Source organism: Agelaius phoeniceus, chromosome 4 (genome assembly GCF_051311805.1).
Source record: "Agelaius phoeniceus isolate bAgePho1 chromosome 4, bAgePho1.hap1, whole genome shotgun sequence".
NCBI lineage: Eukaryota > Metazoa > Chordata > Aves > Passeriformes > Icteridae > Agelaius > Agelaius phoeniceus.
This window is the reverse complement of record NC_135268.1, coordinates 52,390,192-52,416,719: the sequence shown is the minus strand read 5'-3', so window position 1 is coordinate 52,416,719 and position 26,528 is coordinate 52,390,192. Positions and strand designations below refer to the sequence as shown.

The following is a 26,528-nucleotide window of genomic DNA, read 5'->3' as shown; positions in this document are numbered from 1 at the left end:
AAAGATATATAAAAATAGTGATAATTGGAAAAAAATCTATTTAGCTCCGAAAGAAAATTACTGTGGATTTTTAGAAAAACTGAAACTCTGAAAGAAAATTACTGTGGATCATTAGAAATGGATTTCTGCCAGTGTTGCCTTAACTGGGAAGCTGCTGATGCCTCTGCATTTGATGTGAATGGCATTTAGGGTAGCTTGGTATGTGAGCTAGTTATTTGCTAAAATAGAAAACCCAGAAAACTCATCCTGAAAGTTGAGATTTAAAGCCATATATATCCATTTCCAGGATTTTGCCCTGGAATTGTAATTTGAAAATATCAGCTTTTAAAAAATCCCAACACTGAAAGAAAACAATTTGAACATTTTAAGATTGTTACATTATCTTTCTTGTAGTCTCACATGGTCACAATGAATAACACTCCTTATGCCAAATATTTTATCTGTGGCATTGTTCCTGCTTTTAAGAATAATTCAAAAATTTAAAATTTAAAAATTTCAGAGTGGCTACAGGTTTTGTTTATGAACACTTAAGAACTCTCAATGACAAGAAACAACCGTTACTAGTTATTCATGGTAGCAGTGTTGTTGAAGTATCACTGACTAAACGTGACTTTTGAAAAAGGAAACATGAATAAACAAGAAATTAGCCTATAATGGGATTTAGACATCATCTAGTAAAGTACTTTGAAATAGAACTGTTGTTGGTAAAACATTTGAAAAACTTCATTGTGCAAAAATTCTGGAGGAAAAGATTGAAGTATTCCTACTCAGTAAACCTTTTAACACATTCAGCTACAATTTATACTTGCATGACTAGGGCCTCTCTTGTTAATTTTCAGCCTATCACTACAGTTTATACCCATTCTTCTTGATGCAGAGCATTCCTGAAAAGGGCAGTGAGCCCCCAGACTCAGAGGTAGACTTGAACTGTGGTGTCAGAGAAGAGTGTGGATTAATCCTGCTAGCAGCCACAAGAATAATTTATCTACCACTGAAAGTGTACAAGCCTGAAAGAAATTTTCTTGAATTATATTTAGTAAGTGTGATGGGGAGAACTCTGGTAATCAGTGTTTGGTCTGTTCTTTATAAACATACTTCAGTATGACTGAAATACATTATGCTTTTATTATGCAACTAGGAAAGTGGTTATTTGAAAAATTTCTTAACTAGAAGTCCCTGAAAAGAACAACTGGAGACAGTGAGCATGGGTAGTAGGAGCAAGATTGCTTCATTTTGCAGTTTTGTTTTCTAGAGGAAATCTTGTAGATAAGTGAAACTGTATTTCCCTGTACTAGTTAGCAGCATTGTCTTGCTCAAGTTGTTGTTATCAATTAATCCATCTTCACATCACTGAAAATGACCAGATCTTTAGAAACATGGAAGTTGTTCTATTATTTGAATACAAATAAATCTGTTTTCACATTTCAGTAGATCCAAGCAATCAGCAATATTTTGAATATGCATTTAAATGGGCAATTTGGCTAAGAGAAGTTGAAGATTTGTATTGGTTTTGGTTTTCTCAAGATATTTTCATTATTTCAGAGTGATAAGAAAAGTAAGCCATTTTTGCCTGATTGTAATGAGTGTTTTACTGTTCCATGTAGCAATCTGTGCACTATTAACAGCCAGTCAGTTAATGACAGTTTCTCTGCTACTCAGTAGTGCCTGTGTAGATGCCTGCCATGAACATACAATTCATGTGAAAAACAGCAGGTCTAAACTCCCATATGGCTCCTTTACAAGGAACTGTGGTATCAGCCCTATATAGGTTCAGAACAGTCCAATGATTCTTGTCACTACTTCAAACATAAAATCATTTGTGTTGCAAAGTTGGCTGTTTTGAGCTTGGTGGTGTCAGGGAATATTTTGAGCTCTCATGGAAACTGGTGCCTAAAATGGAGTTAGGAATTTGTCTTGAAAATGAAATCCAGTGAATTGAAACAAGCAGTCAAAACTCTGAAGACTTTAAATCCTATTGGTTCTTCTGAAAGTGAGAAAATCAGCCCTTTGCTAGTTTGACTCAAAGTCTTGTTATTGTTTCAATTAGTTAAGACATGGATAATTTTTTTTACTCTGATCTCTTGGAGTTTTAGTTGTGAAGATGCCTTAGTAATCAGTAGAAACAAATGAATGCCCTGACAAGGGATGTGTATAAAGCCAAATCCTACACACAGGTGGTTCCACTGCAGACAGGATGATAATACCTTTATATAGAACCTGAGTGTGTCCTGACACAGGTGCTGTTAGTCAGCCTGATCTCAAAGAGTAAACAGGGTTGCACCTGGCACTTCACACGACAAGGATGATCCCCTTCCCAGCCACTCTTTCAGCTACATACGGCACTCTCCTTTGAGCAGCACCCTTGCATACTTCCTGAGTTCCAGCACTGGATTGCTGTTACTGGATTTTGCTGGTTAATAGGTTTTAGCCAATTTTAGCCTATTAATACTCTCTGTTCTACAAACAAACAACTTTGATGAGATCATGAACAAGCTTTGTTTTAACAGCCCTGTTTAATTCCTCATGGTTTCTGTGTCTCCAGTACCCATTTTTTAAAACCATTAAACCAACTACTAGTTTTGATGTGATTGACAATCTTAAGTATGAAGTCCTATGTATACATGCAGAAATATAAAATGAAGACCTTATTCTATTAGAAGATACTACTGATATTACCACCACTTTAATGATTCCATTGTACAGGCACAGTATAAAACCAACCTGTACAGCTGGAACTTCACCAGCTTCCCCATGAATTGCCAGAGCGAGGTTTCCTTGTCTTACGCTATTGAATGACTTTGAGTTTTCTTGGTTTACTCTTCAGTTTTTCACCTTAGTTCATTTCCATTGACATGCATCATCCAGAACATCTTAATAATTTGAAAAACACTCCATTGTTGTGAAGTGTAAGTATTCAGTGCCAACTTTACTTATGTTCTCATGATACTTGTAAAGCAGAATTGCCACCAGCAGTTAGTTTTGTTAGAGAAGAATTAAATTATGACTGCAGAAACAGGTCTTACCAGTGTTTTCATTTGGACCTGTTGTTGTAGGCTGCTTTGCAGGAATTACATGTGTTTTTATCTATGTTATGTACATGTGAAAGAAAAAAAATCATGTGAATAGTTTAGAATGTGATGGTAGATAAAACAGATGAAGAGCTATGGTTGCTTTATTTACAAAGTTATTGCCATATGTGATAAGAGAAATGCATAATCTGGCATTCTTAGCATGTTCACGGTCTGTTATATTATTTTTACCTGAAATATTGTTTTCCTTAAGGAAAATATAATTGAGGAAATGTTAAAGTGGAAAGATATTCAAAAGCCAGAATAATGCTTAGTTAATGATGGTCCGTTGTGACCAGTCCCAAAATACCATATGGTGTCCCTACTTGGATACGTTACATGAAGATCTTTTTATAAAGACAATTTTATATAATCCTAGTGGAATTTATTCCTTAGCTAAAGAAAACCACAGATGTTCAAGTGTATGAAATTGCAAAGGAGGTGTTGCGGAGATGTGGAGACAAATAACTCCAGGACTTTTTTTGTGCTAAGTGTTAGTTCTGGTTACCTAATTTTGTACCTATTTATGGGTTTGTGTGACGCACATCACTGTAGTGTTTAAGAGTCAAAAACCAAGCTACCACTTGTGGGGGAGGGGAAAAGAGTTCAGTAATTTTAAAGTATCTCAGAGCCTGGGGGAGAAAAATCAGTAAAGTACCCAGGTTTGGTGTAAACCTTGACTTGAAATATGTCTTATTTCAGGAGGTCCAGAGGTTAGAGATACCAACAGTTTATTAAGTTGGAAAGCAACCTGCCATTTCCTGTACTTCTGCTCCTATGTATAATTTTCTCTTTCCTCTTGTGCTGTGAAACAACTCCATTGTTGGGGTAATTGAGAAAAAAGCAAGATCTGACTTTCTTTGAGACTGTATGACCAAATTCTATGTAGGCTTAAACTTTTTTTGCAAGGCAGAACCAGGCAGTACAAGATGGTTTTTTGCTAAGTAGATCCTCAAGCCTTTGTTGCTGTTATTCTGTCACACAGATGAACTTGAAAAAATGTAATAATCTGACAATTTGTATGAAAAGAACTGCTCTTCGTGTCCTCCTGTTCTTCATGTGAGTTGTCTGCTTACATACCCTGTGGACTGGGCTAAGGATTTCCTCTAAATGTACCAAATATGCAAATGGAAACACTGAGAACTTTTTTTTCATTTTCCACAAAATTTTCATTCATGTACTCAAAAGGTAGGATGTGCATTTGGCAACAGTACTATAATCAAGAGGTGTTGCGTTGGGGGTATTTTAGTAAAAGAGCAAGCTATGTAATTTGTTGGGTTTGTGACTTCTTGCTATTTAGAAATAAGCAAAGTTACCTGAAACTCCTGGTCATCAGTCATCTTCCTGGTAGCAACACCTGGAGTTATCAGCTTCAAATGAATTAGGTATTTACATTAACTACTTAAAATTTTTGACCACATGTCCATTATTTTTAATATTAAAAAAACTGTAATTTTATGTATCTACAGTTGTCTGTACCCACATATGCACACATATACATAAATTATGTAAAATACTCTAAACTGTATAGCATGGTATAAATGGATGTGTGACTCTCTAGTCACACTGTCATAGAGTATATTCAGACCTGCTGGTAGTGCTCAGTTCTTTTGTGAGAACTGAGTATGTTCAAAGGGGATCACTCAAGGTTGTATTTCTAGCAGTACTGAAGAGCTGCCTAGATCCTGTTGACTGCTGTTGTACAAGTAAAGGCTTTGCACAGGAGTATGACTGCTTTACATAGCATTGAAAAAATAATATTAAACAAAGCAGAACCTACCTACTGTTTCTTTTTTTTTCTTTCTAACTTGGCAAATACTGCTTTATTTCTTTGGATGTATTTTCATACTAGACTGTGCCTCATTCCTAGGGGCAGTGGCTTTCCTTCAGTGATGAAGGGGAGTTTCTCAACCCTTGACCGTTTCTAAGTACAGTGAGGGACAATAAAACAAGTGTGCAAATTTCATGTGATATTAATTTCTCAAATAATGTATTAGATGATGAAGAGCAGTGGTGTTGAATCGGGTCTTTGTTGGGAATTGCTCCCTCAGCATAGTATGAGACCTTTAAATGAGAGATAGCACCAAGTAGGCAGTGTCCCAGAGCCTTCTCCAATCAAGAGAGGGGAGCTTCTTTTCTGCCTGCTCAAGGGCAGTGGGCTGACCTCTCAGCTGAGCAACAGTCTGCTGAGCAGCAAGCTGAAGAGGATTTCCAAGGCTGTGCTTCAAGGAGGCCACGTGTATTTTGTGGTGGGATTTGTGTAATCACATAAGAGCAGTGGAGTACAAAAGGTACTTGACTGCATAACTTGGCGTCCTATCTCTAAGCTCATGCAGCAAAATAATTCCTCTTAAGAAACTTGCATACAATGACTGTGTGGGCATGTGTCCACAGAATTGTGAACATGGCAAGAGAAAATCCTACATTAGACTTTAAGTTTTGTTTGGACAATTTTAAAATATATGTCACATAGGAAAACTTCAAGGAGTTACTAAACTTCTAATTCAAGATCTGAGTTCAGTGCCCAAGTGGTAGTTTTGTCATGTAAAACAAATGAAATTTCTTTGAATTTAGCAGCTGAAAGAGTATTTTGTGTGCATCCTTTCAGGCTGCAGTAATAATACATTACTAGTATCTACCTACAGTAATTTAAGGTTTTAATATATTGAAGGTGGTAGATATAAATAGAATATCATAAATAGTCATGTGCATGGATTACAGAGAAATCTGGCAGGTTTTAATATAGGCAGCACTGTTCAAGAAAACTGCTTTAGTCCCTTACTGGAATTTTAATTAAAGAAGAATAATAATAGATAGAATTAGAGAACACAGTTTAATAATGGTTGTGTCAGTGCTCCTCTAAAATAAGGCCTGACACTATTCTTATTAATATGGGGTTTGTATCAGAGAGAAGTTTTTACTTAGAAAATCTGTAGTCAGAAGGGGAGTAGGGCTAAATCACAGGTAGCTGAAAACAAGCAGTGTAGCAGAGTAAATGGTAAGAAGGCCCAAATCAGTGCAGTGTGCCATGTGCATGGTGCTGTGCTGGTAAGGAGGACATGTGCCAAACGCAACTTTTGTTAGCCACCTCACCACCACCATAATTCAATGGCTCCATCTATCTTTGACCTGGTCTTTAGCTCCCTCTGTCACCACCTGTCACTGCCCTCTGTGGGACACTGGGCTGCACAGACCTTAGGCCTGAGCAGCTTCTGTCATTCTTGTGCAGAATAGAGAAAAAAGTCCCCTGATTTATCCGAGTGTTCAAAATACACTTCCTGCCAGAAATTGGAAAGACTAGAAAATGGCAGGACTTCCACACTGAACTTAATCCAGAGTCATGCTGTTGTGTGTATCAATCATTGGGACTGATCAAATAGCTAAAGAGGTCAGATTTCAAACTCTCAGAGCTGGTCAAATACTCGTGTTCAGCCTGCTCCTAGCATTTCCTGGGGTGGCAGAGCTGCATTCTTCAGTACAGTAACACTGCTCTGTGGAATGATTAAACCCTTGAAAATATTTATTAATAGAGCCCATTTCACCCTCCTAGCAATTGAGTAGCTTCACAGTCTCATCTAGGCTTTATGAATCTCCAAACTGAAGCAGAGATAGATAGCTGAGATAGATAATGTTACTATAATATATGTATGATACATAGCAATGTTATTTGTGAAATTTTTATTTAGTCTCTAACTAGTAATGTTTTACAAAACATTAAGATGAAAGGAGAATTAATGACTGAGATTCTTATCTGGACAGCTTTAGTTTCAGAGTTTAACTAAAGTTCAAAATATTAGATTAAGATGACTTTTAAATGATTGAGAACCAATGAGTAACCATGTGGGTTAAATGTTTTTAGATGAGAGGAGTTATCCATACTTGAAAAGTTATGCAAATCAGCTGTTACACACAAGATAAAGGAGAAACAAATGCAGTAAGATCAGGCTTAGTGAGTTGGACCAGAGGAACCCAATACTCCTCTCTGACACTGGCAATTTCAGCTGTATGATGAAAGAATAATAAATCACAAGAGGGACAAAATGATGAAGGTGATGTCTTTGTGCTTAAAAACCTGTGAGGCCCTTTGCTTCCATGAATTTGCCTAGTTGCTTTACTAATTAGTCAATAGTCTTGGTAGTTGTGACAACCTTTCCAGATCTTGAGATGGATTATTGCCCTGTAAAATGCCTAGTTCTGCTGACTTTATTGGGAATATTTTTATGAACAAGACTGTGCACATTCACCAAAGAAAAGAGCTCAAAAAACAATCATGGGAGGATATGTGGAGAAGGGGTACCTAGAAGCAGATCTCCCTAAAAGAGTAACTTTATCCAAAACCAGCATTGTAGTGATCCAATTTTGTGTATGTGTATATAGAAAGAGAGGTTAGCTGTGAAGGCCTGGGTATCCAAATGTCCTTATTCCTACAGAGTTATTACAATGGAGCCATAATAAGAAATAAATAAGGAAATTACACCATTCAGCAATCTAAGGAGCATAAGGTATAAAGTCTGATCCAAAGGAGTGTTATGCAGGACTCTAATCTAAGGGTTACCTTATTACCAAGAATTTTCCACACCTAATTATGCCAACATGACACATCTAGAGGTTCTTGCTTTACTGTGATAATTAAACATAAATCTTGTATGACCACTTTATAAGTGATTTTTTGAAATTCAGGAGTTAATATTTTTATTTTTCCATACTTACTGCTGTGTAATAAAGGCCCTACAAATTCTAGAAAAGGAGATCAAAAGTATTTTCTTCCTTGATAATAGTCCTGGTGGCTAGATTCACAGCCTGTACTGTTCTGGCAAGAAAAAGTAGTAAGTTCTGAAGAAAATTTGTATTTTTCACTCTATAATATTTCTGATAGCTCAGATATCAGTGAGCAGTAAGTGTTGATCTTTTTAGGAGTGGTTACTAGAAAATACTAGGAAAATTATAGGATCATATTATTATATGATGATGGTCTTGTTTTGTCTATATATGTATTGTATTACATGTAAAAGTGGTGAAGAATTATGTAGTGCTCTTGAAACAAGTTATTGAAGCATTTCTGTTTGTGTGATCCCTGATTTGGTACATCAAAACACTGGCAAAATTTGGATCATGATTTACTTTGAAATGCAAGTCATTTCTGACATGGGATTATAAAGAACTGAGCCATCTGTGCCATTGAGTTCCGTGACATGGCACCTAAAGCAGGTATGTGTGGCTGGAACAGAGGTCCAGGGACCTTGGACAGGTATTTCATTAGGCATTTTTTGTTGTGCAAATCACAGACTACAGGGGTTGCAAGGGACCTCTTGAGGCTTTCAGATCTGTCCTCCTGTCTGAGGCAGGAGCAAACTTACCTGTGCCATTCCTGGCAGATTGTCTCACTCTTCATGAGCTGCCTCCAAACTGCCTCCAGTTAAGAAAATCCACAGGAAAGCAGACTTTACAGCATACTGCAGTGGTGTGTCTTCAGTAGCACTGTGGTCATGCTTGCAAGCAACATACAGACACAAAATAATCTCATTAGTCAGTACAATTACCAAAAGTAAAAAAGTTATTGAAAACTTCCTTGTTTAGAACGAGTTTCAATAACTTTCAGTAACTGGTGTATGTAATTATTCACAAATTTCTCAGATCCAGTTTCTCTCTCCTCATCCTTTTACCATGTCAGGACTGAATCTGAGCATCTGTATAAAAGATAGATAATAACAATCAATAAACTCCTGTAAGGATAACTTTATCAGGTATGTATGTCCTGCAGTGGTCTGCTTGTTTCAGGTAAAGCTTTTCTGGAAATGAAGCATTTATGAAGTGTCTATAATGTTATGGCTCATGTTACAGCTTTTGCTTTGGTGGTTTATTTATGAATGGGAGACTCATTTACAGGATTTCTCTTATTTACATGGTGATTTGTTGATCTGATTTGTCAGTTAATGTGTTAAGAATACTTTTTAAAAGAGAACAGAAGACACGTAGAAAATACAGCTCATCATTTATTCCTCCTTTTTTTTAGAAAACGGAGATTAAAATGCAAATAATCTCTTTACACTCTACCTGTTTTAATTAAAAATGTTCTATTTTACACTTTCTATAATCAGCCAGGTATAATATTATATAATTCTATTAAGCAATTCCACAGCTGGTATATTGTTCCAATGTTAATGCCACAGTCAGCTCCTCACAGTAGTTATGTAAATTCAAAATAGTTTCAAACAAAATCTCCAGTTATAAATTCAGTTGCCTTTAACTGTGTAGGTGTGGCAGATAAAAGATTAATTTTTTCTCTATTCTGTGGCCAAGGGACAAATACCTTTGCAGGCACTGAGAAAGACTGATACTGTCTGGCAGTGCAAGAAATGGAAATAAAGTCAAGTCCACCCTTTCAGCCAGATTCTACACTGCCACTGAGACCTGAGCAGCATAGAAGGTCTTTATCCTCCTTTAAAGGTAATTATAACTCATTGGGTATTATAATCAGGAAAACAAGAGTAAAGAGTTGGAGTATGGCTAAAGTAATTCAAAAGTGCAAATCTGGGAAACATTCTGTAGTTCAGTCACCGATTAATTAAATTGGTATGCCATTTGGAAGTTTTCTTTAAATATTATTTTCTGTATCATACTTGTATAAGGTATTTGTGAGAAATTAGACTTACTTGTTTCAACTACATCTGCTTCTTGAAGTGACTATAACATGGGTTGTCCTTTTTCAATTACTAACTCTTCAAGATTGTTAAACTGCAAATTTTCTGTTACATGTAATGTTACATGTTTACATGTAATCATCAAAATGTGGTTAGCAAGCAGAATAAAGTAATAAAACCTACAGCAAGAAAGCAATAGTTAGGAAAATCAAGACATGAGAAGAATAACTGATAAAAACAGGTACATTTTAGAATATATTAAAAATAGCCTTTTTGACTGGATTACATAATCTTCACTAAAAATAATGCTTTGATGAATCATTAGAATTGGAAGGGTAAGGAGAGCAAGGTCTGATAAATCACTCTTCCTTTACATGTCAGTCACTGTTTGCCTCGCAGACATTACATAATCCATCAAAACGAGCCAGCTTTGTAAATTATTTGGCCATGCTCAATGAGTTTCAGTGCAGGCCCTAGTTGGAATTCTCAGTTTAAGAACTGCTGTACCACAGGGCCTGTAAGTGGGTGTTAATACCTAGGTTGAAATTGTCTGCCATGAAGTGAAGTGGTCCTTAAAAATCAGTTGAGATCCTCTTCTTCAGGCAAGCCCTAGTTGAGTATCTGGCATCCCTCCCTCATGTAGTCCCACTGTCCTGGGCTTAATGCCCTCTTGCAGCTGCTCTTCTTTGCTGGGGTTGTCATTTTATTTATTCATCTTTGATAGCAGTTTCTACAACAGCCATGAGCTGTTCTGACTGTTCAATGATGTTATTTAATCCTCTTCATTTAGCATCACGAAAAAAAAATCTGTTGCAAAGAAAACTCCTACTGTATTGATGCAAACTTACTGCACTGATAGCAAGCAGCTGCTCTTATTCTTATGTGGGTGCTTCTGCACACCCAAAAGTGTCAGGTTCGAGGCTTTTTCATCTTCTGGCATAAAAGCCTTCACATCATTCGCTTGAAGCCCACACATTTCTCAGTCGTGCTTTTCCAGTTGGCCCAACAGACCTCACCAGTTTTGTAGTCACTCAAATTGTGGCTGTATTGTACCAAATTTAAGGGAGAATGCAAGCTGGATTGGAACTCCATTGCTAGTGCACTTAAAGCAGAAAATTTAGACAAAGGAAGGGCAACTTTCCTCAGGAGCCAACAGTGCTTGCAGAGCTCTTCCATTGGTTTGCAGTACTGCCATATGAAAAGTCAAATAGGAGTTTTTATTGGAATTTCTTCAGAATGAGGTACATGTGATGGTCCTGTACCAGGCTGTACTGTGAAATAAGTGTGTGCTTTTATGAGACTGGCTTTCTTGTGGTTTTTTAGGGCTCTGCTGTGCTTTATGCTTTCTCAAAGCCTACAACATACTACTTCATTCTCTTCCAGCACTTGAACCTACAGTTAGGATGAAGAATGTCTCTGACATCCTTTTGCTTTATTGACTGCCACAGCCTCATTACCTTAAATGCCATAGTAATGCACCCTGATGGTTTTCTCTTTGGTCTGTGAGGTGAGAAAAAAAGTAGCAAAGTTATTGCAGTGCACATAACTTATTTGTTAAAAACATTTTACAGTGTTGTAAGCCTTTCTTCTGTTGGGAAATCCCATAACTTTTTGAAGTGTGAGTTGACACCTCTCAATGAATCAGTGGGATTTTTGCTCATAACCTTTGTTCTGCACTGGTCTTTATTTCTGTCAACTGTTATGCATTTTTCTACAACTCATTCAGAACTCCTCCTTTGGATTTCACAAGAGTTTTTTCTTTCACATTTATTTTGATCATAGTAACAAATTCTTGTCCTAACAGGCCTTGTTGTTTTCCAGTGCTTATTTTTCATAACCTTTGGTGTTCTGCAGAGATAATTTTCAGTCTTAATTTTGGTGTTTCTAAATGTGCTGTGTCTTCGGTTTCTCCCGTCACATTATTTAATTGTACCACAGTAAAGGTTTGCAAATTGTCATGGTTTCAGGAGCTTTTCCTGACTGGCTTTATTACATGAAAGAATTAGACTTTTTTGAATTCTTCCACGTGTGCATGTTGCAGAGTGCACAAAGCTCTCCCCCTGCAGAGGCGCTGCCTGCAGCCTGGGTGGTGCTGAAGCTCCTGCAGTTCGTGGCATTCCCGCGTGTGCCACAAAGCACGGGCAGGGGACACCAGGACATCTCTGCACCCAGCACGAGTCTGGGGGAATGTGCAGGTTTGCAAATCTGCACCTATGCAGGTCTGGGGAAGGATTCCAGGTCAACCTAACTCTTCTTCTTTTATTTAGGAACATCTATATATAAGGGTGCTGTGTTCCCAAGGGCTAATGTGAGGTTAGTTAATTAGGACACGTTTTGTGAGATAAAATTCTGCTTCAGAGTTTTCATCCATGTCATCACCACTAGAGTGACACAGGAGTATGTACTGTTTATTTACGGGTTGATTGATTTATTTATGGATTGAGAGATTTCATGCAGACTCTGGAAGTCAGTAAGGTATCAAAAGATTTAGGCTTTCATTGCATGCCAAATGTAGAACTTCATTTAAAATCTGCTGAGATTAGCAGATCTTTCCACTAACTTCACCAACTTTTGCATCCAATTCCAAATTTGTTTCATGTAAGCATGCTGCACATAAAATAGAACTGTCAAAACCAGCATCGGTTTCAGATTGGGAAGACAATAGTGAGAATAATGATAATTTAAATCTTGATATTTGGATATAGGAACCACTTTTTCCCTTTTGTTATATCAGTTTAATACTGATGTTTCCCCTAAATTCTGTATTTTAACATGAGTCTGGACCCCTCTGATTTTACTATCCAACCTTTTTTTTTTTTAATTGTTTGGGTGTTATTGTTAAACCAATAGGTGGCACTGGTTAAGCATATTAGCAGTCAAGATGCAAGGTATTTTATAAAATGACACTGTGAAACCATTATAACTTTAAAACCATTATTTAAAAAACACATGTTGCATATGTGCACTTAATGTTTATGTGTTTTTTATATTTGTCATCTTACTGAACTGACAACATGGAACATTTCAGAGAAAACTATGCCTCATTTTAAATCAGGTATTGTTTGATTTGGGGCTAAAAAGGAAGAGGTAATTGCTGCAACTAGAAGTTTTAGGCTTATAATTACACCCTACATTTTGAATCCTGCCTAGTTAGGTCTTTTGTTTTGAAAGTGTGTTTGTTTGAGTGTTCTGGTGTAGATCACAAATTTGTAATCACATCCTGTCATTTCTTCCCACTTGAGAGACACATTTCAGAATTACTTACCATCTTAATGTTATTTTTCATTATTTCTTCTGACTTTCATGACAAGCAGACATTCCTTTGGGCTGAAATGCTTAGTCCAGTCTTGTATTTATGTTTTTTAAGAACTGAGAAGGTTGAGTCACACAGACTTTGTGCCCATCTCCTGAGAGAGCTCTGACCATCAGGTGGAGTGAGGACACGCAGCTGTATTACATCACAGTAATGTTGCAGTGGTTTGCTAATCAGGATTTATTTGGATGGTTAGTTATTTTGGGGGTTTAGTTGAATTAATGAATGGTCTTCAGACTGTCCATTTTCTTATCTGCCTTCCAGAGAGCCAGTACAGACCTCAAGGTTGACATTGTTATTTCGGGGTGGGACACTGGGAGAATTGACTCAGACCAACCTGTTCCCATCCCTGGTCTACCTAATCTTGGGAAGCTTTGGATGACTATTCTGGTCCTCTCTCCTCACAGAAACTCCAAGGGAAAAAAATTACGGCAGTGTCTATGTAGTTCATTTTCTAGGAAGGCAAGGGTAGTAGGGAGCTCAAGTCTTTTTCCCCTCCCTTACCTGCAACATGATTCAAACTCACTGCTTGCAAAATGCTCTGAGATGAAAGGCACTACAGAAATGAAAATTACTTATTATTATGGTACTATTTTCAGAGACAAGTTTTCCATAATATTTAGGGACATGTTACCTCCTAGTATTTGAAGTTTTAGCAGCACAGTGCTGTTGTGCATTATCAGTGAAAAGGGCAGTTTAAGAGGAATAATTCAGTTGAACAGTCATATGAGTCAAGAACATACTAGTATTAAGAGGCTTGGCAGACACTTCTTATTTGGCACTGCTGCTAAGTAATTTTTAACCTTAGATAATTAAAGTGCAGAAATTCTCACTGCAGTTAACAGACAATGGTTATAAAGTACCCACATTTTTTTAATATTGCAATGCATTTAAAAATCCTATGGTAGGAATCTGTTCTACTCTTCTATCTAATCTAAGCATTTAGAAAACTTAGAGAAAGCAAACAGCTGAGTATCTTAGTGGACATGCATTCAGGACTAGATCAGAAGTTCACTGCTCATCCATGGCTTCCACAGTTGCACAAAAGACTCCAACATCATGTTGGATAATAAATGTAATGATAATAAATGTAATGATGTGAATTGGGCAGGAGACTTTGGCAGCAGAGCAGTGAGCTGAAAGACATGAGGTGAAAACCTCCAAGTGTCTGTCCTGACCCACGGCAAAGCACGAGATCACCAAGAATAGAGGAGGTGACACAGAAATTCTTTCTTCTGCATGTACTGGGAGGAGTTGCTCTTTCCTGGGTGACTGCCTGGAGATGACACCTGTAGACAGCTCTGTGACCCCATATGACATTCGTTTCTGTGGTGCCTTGAACAGCTGCAAGAGCAGCTTTTTTCTTTTTTTTTTTCTTTTTTTTTCTGCCTGGATTCTTCCAGGTTCAGCTGCCTGCCTCAACTTGTTATGTAAGTCAGCAGTTTTCCTGCTGGCTCTCTCAAGCTGGGTATTGCAATGTTCCTCTGTCAGTCAGAGTGGCAGGGCAAACACCCTCCCTGATCAGGATTTTCCTCTGCTTGAGGGCCTTAGCTTGCACCATGCATGGGTACTCACAGGTTACTTTTCCATGAGCAGATTGAATGTTCAACTTGAATGTGCTGCTCTTTTGAGTGTGGTGAGCGAGGCTCACTGTGCCCACATTGGCACCTCCTTTGCAACACATGATAGGAGAATGGGGCTGAGCAATCTCCTTGTTCTGCTGCATCAAGCCTTGACTGGGTCGAGTCCATGTGTGACTGCAACCCACATACATGAAAACAGCCATTCATATCACTGTGCCTGAACTCAGACCAGTACAGCACCAGCAAGAAAATAAACTGTCTTAGGACAGAATAGCTGGTGCTTGAAAATAGGCAATTTCCATCAGGCCCATGTTAACTCTTTCTCTTCACTCGTATATACACTTTGAAATTTTCTTCAACAGGGCTGTGTTCCATGACTTAATTTATCCCAGAGATGAATCTTTGGCAACTGTTTGTAAATACACATCATCTGTTTACTAATACAAGAATGAAAAATATACTTGCTCTATTGAAATAAAATAAGTGACTTTAATAGCAGAACAGCTTGTGTTTGAAGGTCAGACTTTGGCATGGGAATAGTTCACGCTGAGAAGCAGCACCTTGGCGCACTCTAATGAAAACTGGCAGTGATTTGACTGAGCCACAAGCCTTCAGAAATCACACTGCACACAAACAGTTGTGTTTATTGGACAGGATGGATGTAGATGGAGATGTGACTAATTCAGTTCAGTCCTCAGGATTACCCCTGGGAGCAGGATGAGAAGGAGGGTGGGCTGACATTCTCTGCAGTTCAGAGTGTAGGGCTGTGGAATGGCTTAGGAGGCAGCCATCTGCAAGAGATGGCTCTTGTATGGAAGATGTGCACTCAGCAAGTCACTGGCTTGTGGGTTTGGGTTTGTTTAAATACTGGAGACAAGCTTAGGGTAGGGGGAGTTTTTTAAGTTTTCTTTTATGTTTTTTCAGACATAGTTTATTCCCACAGTTTATTGTGAACTATTATTTGCATATCTGAGTATCAGAATTAACATTAAGAGGTGTAGTAAGCTCATCTCACAACTACTGTCTCATTTTCACTGCTAGAAGAATGTAATTTAGTTAATCTGTTCATCTGCAGCAGCAGCCTGGAAGGTGGAATTTGCCTGTGTGATGTTGTTAGGAGCTGCCAGCTTCACAGATTTGCCACCACTTTAAATCAAGTTTAGATTATATTTAATTAAACCAGCTTATCTGCCATCCATACTAATTACCAGAGTTCATCTTAACTATATACACTTCTGTTTCCTTAAAGTTTCAAAGCTGATTTCAAATGCAGGAATTCTTAAAATTAATTAATATCAGCACCAGACTCAAATTCCAATTAGATAAGCACACTCCATTAGATATGAAATGAGGAATAAAAATAGAGAATGGGTATGCCAAGTGTCTTATCCAGACCACAGTTCTAGTTGAAGCTATATTTTATCTATTTCATTTCTAACATATTACAATATAGCACTACTCCTGCAGTGTGTTGTTTCATTTTCTGATCAAGACTCTGCATGTTAAGCTGCAGGGAGCAGCACCATCTTCTAAAACTAGAGCCAGCAGGGTTCTGCAGTATAAATCCTATGTGCATAAACAAAAAGTAGGAGAACATGGTTTTACCTGTTGTAAACTTCAGGCAAAATATTTCCTATTTATCATTTAAAATTCTGCTTTTTTCCAGAAAAAATTCCTTTTTGTTGTTGTTCCTTCAACTTCACCTATTTTATATCCCTAAGACCATTCTGTCTGCTGTCACATTTAAGTAACTGCAAACAATAATGTAGATTGTTGCTTCCTTAATAACCAGGCTGTAGACATTATTGATTTTCATTTAAAAATGCAAGAATCATTTTGGTTTATCTCAGTAACTGAGTAATAACTCGGTTTTCAACAGAGTTTATTCTACTTGATCATGAAAATATGATGCTCTGTGTCTTCATAAACTTGCATGCAAAAATTAACCTGTGTTAAAGCAAAAAAAAAATAGAATACAAATTCTTCTATCACTGATCTAAGGGTCTCAGTTACTGTGAAGATAAAAAAATGAAGTATTTAAAATAAAGAAAAACTACACATTTAGCTTTTATCACAAGGTACAGCAACACCATTGCTTTGGAACCAAAATAATATTGCTGTGTTGGAATTGTGTGACCCTCTGACTAATTAGCCTTGTTAGCTGTGTACTACATTCTGCAAGGAAAGGATGACTTAGACACTAAAGTATGAGAGAAAATTAATGACTGTGGATCCTAAGGAGGGAGCAACTCATCCATCCCTTTTATGTACTGACACAGGCAGGTCTAAGCTGAGAGTGCTGGTTTTTTCACTCTATTCCTAAATATTTGTAGGAAGTGTCTGTATTCAGCCAGATCTGCAAGTGAAGTGAATCTCTTGATCATCACTATCTAATACACTTTGACTCACATCTTGGTGTGCATGGATTCCTTTTTGATAAAAAACAGGAAGATAACTCCAGGTTCTCACCAAATGCATTCCAAATGTTTGTGAGGGTTGAGCTCAATGTAAAGTAAAATGCCCTGAAAAATATATGGCATTGACATTGGGTCCTTGGGACCAGCTGCTTTCCTCTACAGCTTTGCTCCCACTGGCCCAGACAGGAGCCAAAGTCTTCCCGGGCAGTGTACAAGCAGCCTGGATAACCAAGCCAAACCGGCGTGTTCTCCTGAGGATTGCTGCAGGTTATCCAGGGGATTGGGGTTTGGTTTGGGATAGGGGAACTCAGGTCAGGTCATGGGCTAACCTCCCTCCTGAGTGCTGTCAGCAGAAACTTGATCAGCCATGAACTTGCCTAGTTGAGTCTTGAAGAGCTCCAAGGAGCTTCTCCTGGTGCCCAGGCTGAACTTCCAAGATGTAATATGTTATCCTTGTCTTTGTTGTGCTCTCTGGCATGAAGAGCTCGGCTCCATCATCTTTGTAAATGCCTTGGATGTAATTGTTGGCTGCATTGGCTCCCTCTTGCACTCTTCACTGGACTAGATCCCTCTATCTCTCTGTGTAGGCCGTGTGCTTCTGGCCTGTCTCAGAAGCCTCTCCAGTTTCCTCCCCATCCTCCTGATTTGGGGTGCCCAGAGCTGGGCACATCACTGCTGGTGAAGCCAGGGGGTGTCAGGGAGAGGAATGACTGCCCCAGAGAAACTGAGGCTACACTCACACAAATGTAGCCCAGAGCAGGGTCTCTCATTAACAGTGTTCAGATTGGATATAAAATAAGTCTGCACTTTAGATTTAGAATCTCACTTTGCATGGCATGTGGACAGTCAAATGGAAAGCTTGTGATGTAGCAAGGACTTTAATGCTCCCTGGACCACTGTTAGAACACATAAGCATAGCATATTTTAGAACAATAAAGCATAAATGCATTGTATTACATTATTCCACTTAGAGGGGATGTTTTCTGAAAGTGTCTCTGACTTTTTTCCACATCAAAAGTTTGTGAAGGAAGAACCATGGTAATTCAGATAAACTGAATTAAACCTGACTGTATTTTGAACGTTTTGTTACAGACTTTTTTTACCTTGGTGAAGATTTCAGGAGAAATAATTCTCTGGATGTTTCTGGATTGCTTTCTTTCATGCAAATAAGTGGTAATTATACCACACATTTGTGTAATATTTCCAAGATACACTTAAACAATGAGAAGAATATTCATTTGATATATTAAATTAAATTACAGATTTCACACTTTCCTAGATTTTTTATGATGAAAACAGTATAAGTCTGTGACCATGATTTTATGAACAGACATCTGACTCGGGTTTGTCAGCTGTGGCTCTGATTGTGGCTCTAAAGCATTGCTAGATTTGCTTATATGTCTCTTCTTTGCAACAATATGGGAAGCATCAAATCAGTTGTAATCTATTGTTTTGTTTCAGGGCAGTTACACAAATAATGCATTACCTGCAGTAGATGTTCCTCATCATTTATAAGTTAACACTTCATTTTTCAATACATGGCACTCAGAGCTAGTGGTTTACAACAGTTTTGTTCTATTTTTGGAAATAACTTAGCAACAGTGCTCTATCTCTGTATGTTCTCAACTCAGTTACAATATAGCAAAATCCATCACATATCATAGTCTTGTGAAAGAGAATAAAATTTATTAGCTGTACAAAATTTCACTACTAACTGAATTTACTTCATATTTGACTGTATGTGCAAGTGGTAGGTTTATATAAATGTGTTGAGATTTACTTGGACATACTGAACTTAATAATAATTTTGGTGTCATTGCCATATGGTACTTCATTATCAAAACATGTCATTTTGCATGTAAGAATTACATGATGTCAGAACTGGGTATTTGGTATTATAGGAGGAATTATCTGGACAAAAGAAAAATAATGCTAATAATGATGAATTATGCTTTCAGAATACTGTTAGATTAAAGATGGTGAAGAAAGTGATACATTTGTGACAATGTTATTAGTTCATGTTATTGATTTGTTTCTGAGTATTGAGATCTCTTTCATCTTTGGTATATCTCTTTTTTCCATGGTGTTTCTTATTTGTGAAATTCAACTTTCTGGAAACTAAATAGAAGTCAAAACAATAAAGAAATTCTGACTGCTGAATTACAAAATGAATTCAGCTCCACTGAATTGTAATATGCTGCCACATTAAAATGTGTATGAAGCATAATTTTGACACATACAAACACATTTATGTGATTTTACATATATTTACACATGCTAATACTTCCCTGTGTTGTACAACATACAGTTTGGAGATAAGATCCCAGCACTTGATATTCATTAGCGCTCTGTGTGTGTTAAGGATTCATTTTTAAGTGAAAAATCTGTATCCCTGACTAAAAGAAGAGTTTGTATAAATATTGTTAATAGCATCTTTTTCCACAACACAGATACAATAGCAGAAAGGAGAGCCTTAAGAGAACATGTGTATCCTAAGCTGAGAGAATTCTGCAGAGAAAACTATGGCCTGGAATTTCAGGTAGGTTTCGTTGTGTTGAATCTTGTATTAATTTGTCTTGAAATTAACTCCATTTAGAACAGATAACATTTTTAAATGTCATTGGTAAAATAGAAAAAATTACAAAAACTTTTATTTCACATAATGACATGCAAAATTGTTGGGGTTGGAAGGTCGACTGGAGGTCATCCAGTCCATTTCCCCTGCTAAAACAGGTTCACTTGGAGCAAGTTGCATCAGATTGCATCCAAATAGGTTTTGAGCACCTCCAGAGAAGAGGACTCCACACCCTCTCTGGCCAGTCTGTTCCAGTGCACTGTCACCCTCACAGTGAAGAAGTTCTTCCTCATGTTTAGGTGGGACTTGCTGTGCACCAGTTTCTGCCCATTGCCTCTTGTTCCGTTGCTTGGTGCTATCAAGAAGAGCCTGGCTACTTCCTCTTGACACTCACCTTTAGGTTATTTGTGTGCTTGGATAAAATCCCCTCTCATTTGTATCTTCTCCAGGCTAAACAAGCCTTGCTCTCTCAGAACTTTGATGGACTTATTTTACAGCAGATTTTAGGTAAATTCTGAATAGATGAAAAAGCACCACCTCTCTTTTAGGTATTCAGAGTATATAAGAACTAATGTTACATCTGAATTACTGTGTTGTGTTTCTAGAAACCATATTTAAGTTCCATTGTAACGTAGAAAATAATTTACCAGTTGAATGCCAAAACTGATTACCAAAATGAATTGAACATGGTGCATTTTTATTGTGATTATGTACTATGGAACTTGCTTTCTTTAATGTCAACTGTAGCATTCCCATTGCTTCAATAAGTTTGTGTTTTCCTCTCTTTCTATGAGAGAAATAGACTCATACACATCTTTGGCAAGAGCCAGTTGGTAATAAAAAGAGTTGTATTTGATTCAAAACAGGTGTGTTTGGCAACACTGTTAAAGTCACTGATACTTTAAATCAGATATGTCCTAATTCACAGTCCTTTATATGTGAGCAGGCCTGGAACCATTTCTGTGCTAAGATAAACAGATACAGCTTTTGATGTTGCACAAATGTTGTTCAGTCTTCCAAAAATTCTGGCTCTGCATCCACAAGTTTTCCTTGCATACTTAGTGACCCCAAAAATTCATCTCTCCAGAGTGTAGCTTGGGAACAGCTAATGCCTTTTATGCAACATCCTGTTCCTCCCAGTGTATTATTCTTGATGCACATGCAGCTGGTTTTTAATCAAAATAACAAGTTCTTAAATTAGGATATTTGGTTTTAATTCCCTGAGTTACAGTGGAGTTGCTGAATCTGCATGATGGTAAATTCCAGTGATTTTTGATTATGGCTATAAAAGAATTTCATCTGAAGGTCCTAGCTCATCAGCTGATTGGGAAGTCCCAGCTGCAGTGGTACATGAAAAGAATAGCAAAAGATATTTAAATAATATTTTTCTTGTATTACTACCATGTGGCATTCATCAAAAATATCAACCCCTTATTTCTGTTGTCTTTGAGGAGCCTTCTTGGTGAAGGAAACATCTCTTCCAAGTAGATCATAATCCACTGAATTCTTTGTGAGGGGACACATGTCTTTCTTCAAATAAATTGTAATGTAGTCTCTAGGGGACAAACAATTAACTTTAGTTAATATTCATGGAAGCAAATTATTTTATTACATAGTTTCAACACCAGCATCTTTATGTGATATGAGGTTTGAAAGACAGCTCTACTGACACAATTCAGAAAACTGCTAGAAAGCTATCACATTTCTGGGGAAGCAAAGTAGGAAGATGTAAAAAAATAACCAAGGAAAAGTAGCAAAGCCTTTTGAAAGAGACTCTGAGGTAGGCTTTAGTAAGACCTTTATTTTTTCTTATTCTGATACACTAAATTTCTTAGGTTAGCATGCAAAGTCAAGACTACAGTTTTACATGCAGTGTAAAAATATTATGTAATTTTCAGATACAGGGGTAAATTTATATTTCTCTGTACAGAGCAGAGCACATAACTTTTCATCCTGGTATGTAATCTTGTACTGACCAAACAAGAACTAACTCACATGTGACTACCACAAATGCACTATTCAGGACACCCTCTACCTAATAAATCATGACCCAATGAAAAGCATTTGAGTACATGCATTACTGCAAGGTTCACTGAGTCACATGGCTGCACTCAAAACTGTTCCAGTTTCTGCAAAGCATGAGATCTGTAGGAATCATTGATCTGGTGGGAGCTCTTCCTGGACATAATCACCATATGAGTGGAAGCAGAACCGACTATCTTCAATTACACTATGAATTTGTTAGCTTGATGGACTTTTTTTCATTGTATCAGAAAATATTTCAGAAAAAGACACACTTTTTATTGGCTAAGAAGGCAAATAAGCTGAGAAAAATACTTCAGAACTCATGGTGGTTTTGACCTGAAATACAGTATTTTTACAGGAGAGGATGGAGAGGTTAAAGAAAGTAGTTGTAATTGAAAATTTTGGGAGGCTAACCAAACATAGTTAATTAGCAACATACACTTTTCTTCTTCAAAACAATGAACTGTTTCAAATAATTTTCGACAGCATATATATGGTAGAAGGAAAGTAGAACTCTGCATGGATGGAAATTGTAGTTCTTTTTTAAGCTCTTGGAAGTGATAAAAATAAAATAATTTTATCTCCTAAGCAAAATCTGTGAAACTGTAGGATTGGTAGGACAAAAGCTAAAGTAAGCAAAAGGAAACACTGAATTATGAATGAAGAGTCTCTTGTTAGGTGACTCGTGTGGAATTGCACTAGAGCAGTGTCAGTCCTCCGTGGGTAAGGAACTCTTGCAGAGGCCACTAGTTGTCATATGACCTTGGCAGCCTTGCTGAGAGTTTGATTGAGTGTTTGGCACACAGGTTTCCAAATATAAGTAAAAACATGCTTCAGAATCAGATATAATTGTCTCCTTGTTCCATTTCTTTAATTTTGTAAATCCTATTTATTTTAGTTAGCATAATGATCAACTGATGAGACCTTACTTAGAAATTTTTGGTGCCTTCAGGGGTTTGTTTAGTAAAATATTTACTCTTGCAGGATCAAATTGTATCATGTTAAGATATTATGCACCAAAACTGTTACCCCATAAAATAACAAACAGCCACTGAGCCCCTGTGATTGTCTGGTACTCCAGGGACCTTCTTCTTCACATTTTCAGAATTAATGTGATTTCTGAACAGTTAATTAAAATAGAAATTGCTTTCACATTTCAGAAGAACTGCAGCAGCACAATAAATTCATTCAACAAGTAATTAAAACATTTTTTACTATATGCTAAGATTGGTATCTGAAGGATTTTATAATATTTAAGTTTTATCATACATCATGCAAGTAATCACAGATTAATACAATGTGAAGTTCAATAATAAAGTTGCATTAATAAATATTAGAAAGTAGGGGGAAGAAGGGAACACTTCTTTTTCCTAATGAGACTAAAAAGAAAGGACAGAAATCTGTGCAAGTGAGGGAAGTAGGAAGGTTATTGGAAATGCAGTTTTGTAGAGCAGAAAATGCATGTTCCTGCATGCAATTTTTCAACTGAGTTTCTGTAAAGATATTGAGTGTATTTTCTTGGCAGTGTAAGCTACACTTAGACTGCCAAGAAAATACACTCAATACCTTCATTTACAGTCAATGCATTCCATACCTGGGTTTTTTCACTCCTCATGAGTCACACAGGACACTACCTGTCATGTTTGGTAACAATGTGCCTGCTGCAGCAAACACTGATATGAGTCACAAACTTTTAAGGCAGAAATAATCAATCAAACTATTGATAGTGCAATTACACATCAGCAAAAATAGCTCTAGGATTTGGTCTTACACTTTGGTATTGGTAGGAGAAATTTCCCAGGAAGATTAACCAGCTGTAAACTGCTGAAATTTAATTTTACATCAACTCATTATTAGTTCTTATATTAAATCTTCAGGCTAATTTTATAATCTGTTTGGACAACAGCTAATTTTATGATTCTGTTTCTTGCAGACTGCTTCCACAGAACAAACAATATTAAAATAAACTGTAATTCTGTACTATATTCATATATTAACACAATTTTGATTGGTTTTTTTTTAATTATCCATTTAGACATTTTTTTGTTAAAATTGCATACAAGATGTTAAGAATCAGTAGTAAATGAGAGAGTATTAGCCTGTACCATGAGTTTTGCTCCTAAAGTAAATCATACTTTAGGATCAGTATGATTTTAAATCAGTATCTTTTTAAATTTGGTTTCCCACTGTAAGAATTCAGCCTTTTAGTTAAAATGAAATCACAGGTCATCACTTAATTTGTTCAAATAAGTATAACATGAATAGTTTCTTCCAGGAGCATGTTTGCAACTAATTAAGGTCATAAAACTGAGTCTGTAGCTAAATATGAAAGGCTGGACAGCAAGCTCTCTGCCACTGCATATCTCTACAATCTCTGCTTCCAAAGTGCAAGGATCAGCTAACAAAGGACGTATGATAATGTAAAACCATTGTTATTCTTTCTTTTGAGCCATGTGCACAGGATGAGTTTGTATCCTGTGGATACAAGTGACACTGGGTGTCAAGTCATGGTCTTGACTGTGATTCACAGTGAGATTCCCATTAATTTTCATGGAGCCAGGATTTTTTTTCAATTCTTTCTCATTATTCTTATCTACCCATTATATGCAATCTAGTAGCAAATAAAAGACTGCATCAAATCAAGATCTTGTCATGCTGATCTCCATATGACTATGAAATGAGAGGCTGTCCCAGGAGGGACTATCTGGAAGGGAAAGTAAGAGGCTGGAATTCTCATTTGTATGAGGAAACTCTGCCAGTCTGTGTAAGGACTGGATGTAGAACTCATTGCATTTTACCACACTGAAGAGCAAAGCTTAGTGCACAGGATGTTGGCAAAGCTCATTTTCAATCTGATTGGTAGAAAGAGCATACAAGAAGTAACTCTGTTGCATACTGTTTTCCAGGTCATAGACTTATACTGGGGAGTTGAAGCAGATGAATGGGACAGTCCTGAGCTGCAGAAGACTCGCATGAAGCTGCTTGAAGATTGCTTGAAAAGTTCTGCAGGTCCATGTTTTGTTGTGGGTATAAAAATAATGTTTTACCTTACAAGAAAAATATAATGTTATCTATCCTAACATGCATGATTCAGTAACAAATGCATGATTTTCTTCTTTCTGGAATGCTTTATGCTCATCGCTGTGCATTTGCTGTGCAAAGATTTCCCTATGCAGCTCTGTAGATTAACAGTGATTACTCAGTATTAGTGGAAAGAAGGATCTTTAATGATCAGTCCTCATAGCAAGATGGGTATGACTGTACTTCTATCACAACAGAATTATTGACAACTTGTTTAAGGAGTCCACAGTTAATTAATTCTTGGTACTTCTCACACATGCATTATCAGCTGGCCTAGAAAGACTTACAAAAAAGCAGCAGCAGCAAAGATCTGCTCTGATCAGCATTTGCTCTTTCATGTCACAAACCCAGGACAATTTAGTATGGCAGGTGTTAGAGACTGGAAGTCAGTGACAACCTGAGGAGGCTCTGAGTGTGTGATACCACAGAATCCCTAGGTTGGAAGAGACATTCAAGATCATTGAGTCCAACCCATGCCCTAACGCCTCAACTAAACCATGGCACTGAGGGCCACATCCAGTCTTTGTTCAAACACATCCAGGGATGGTGACTCCACCACCTCCCCAGGCAGACCATTCCAGTATTTGATCACCCTTTCTGTAAAAATCTTTTTCCTAATATCCAATCTATATTTCCCTTGGTGCAGCCAAGGACACAGCAGAACATGACTGTCTCCTCCTGTGTCCTTCTGTCAGTTGCTGCCTGGAGAAAGAGATCAACCCCCACCTGACTACAACCCCCTTTCAGGAAGTTGTAGAGAGTGATAAGGTCCTCTCTGATATACTGATGTGCAACTGATTGTTCTCTCCATGGTCACTTGCTAGACTTCATTGCAAAACAGTCTTAACACCATGCTTTCTATCCCAAATTTTCCTTTCTATACTATATTTGCCAAGAAAATACTTTACAAAAGCTACAAAGTTTTTCTCATTTGTGTCTAAACGTAGCTAAGTCAACTCTAAATCTTAGTCTTGTCATAATAAGGCAGAGAAAAAACGGCAAGTCCTTGATTATTTTTTTAAGTGAAGAATGTTAAAGATTTTGTGAACTGAATCCAGTGGGATGGAAAGGATACAAAACACTGCCTGCTGTGAAGGCTGGAGATCACCTCTCTCCATGCCAAAGATCAGACAAGCATGTGTCACTCTGTACTTCTATCACACCCTTACAACCATCTCTCTGGCTCTTATTCATTCACCTGTTTGCCTCACTTTCTGGAGAACAAAGGCTTCACCATAAGAACCCAGCATCTGGAGTACAGAGTCTGGGCTGGGTTTGATGCTGTCATGACACTATTTTTCACAAGCACGCACTGGCCCAGATCTCTAGAGAGTTTGGGTAGCTTTCATCTTGTGTGACTATATTTAGTTTTCTGGGTTTATTTTTCTACTTTCTATCTTCCCTTTGATGAAAAAAACTAGAGTTGGAACAGAAGGGCATGGAGGTTTTCATGTAGCAACACTCAGTGTCCTTAGACATGATTTGTAAAATCTCTGATAGTGAAGGAAACCTTGTCACATACTATTGCTGCATATTTTAGCAGCTCAGAGTCTTGAAGCTTTTAAAAACTGCCTGCCTGATATTGTTACTAAAGAAATCAAGCTGAATCAGAATTTTTAAACAGAATGAAACAGTTAGCAAAGAGGTTGCAGTGAGCCAATGACTTCAATGTTTATTTCAGGTTTTCCAAGTATGGGCCAAAGTAGTAGCACTCCCAGTGACTAGACTGGCAAAACCAGAGAAATCTGTTTATGCACATTTATTTTTCTCTCTGTTGTACCATAGTAAGATGAGGCTTATTTCATTTACAACAAAAATTGGAGAT

At 37.3% G+C, this 26,528-nt stretch overlaps 1 protein-coding gene across 3 annotated transcripts in view; it reads left to right on the top strand.

Moving 5' to 3' along the window:
• The window catches only part of NWD2 (NACHT and WD repeat domain containing 2), a 51,810-nt gene that overhangs the window by 1,522 nt on the left and 23,760 nt on the right, over positions 1-26,528 (top strand). For 2 of the 3 annotated variants that reach the window (XM_077177627.1, XM_054633371.2), the window contains exons 2-3: positions 19,473-19,561; positions 24,529-24,645. In XM_077177627.1, the coding sequence (XP_077033742.1) occupies positions 19,473-19,561; positions 24,529-24,645 (206 nt within the window). Of the gene's footprint in view, positions 1-19,472; positions 19,562-24,522; positions 24,650-26,528 lie in introns of those variants that run through there. The other variant, XM_077177628.1, reaches the window with a different exon arrangement.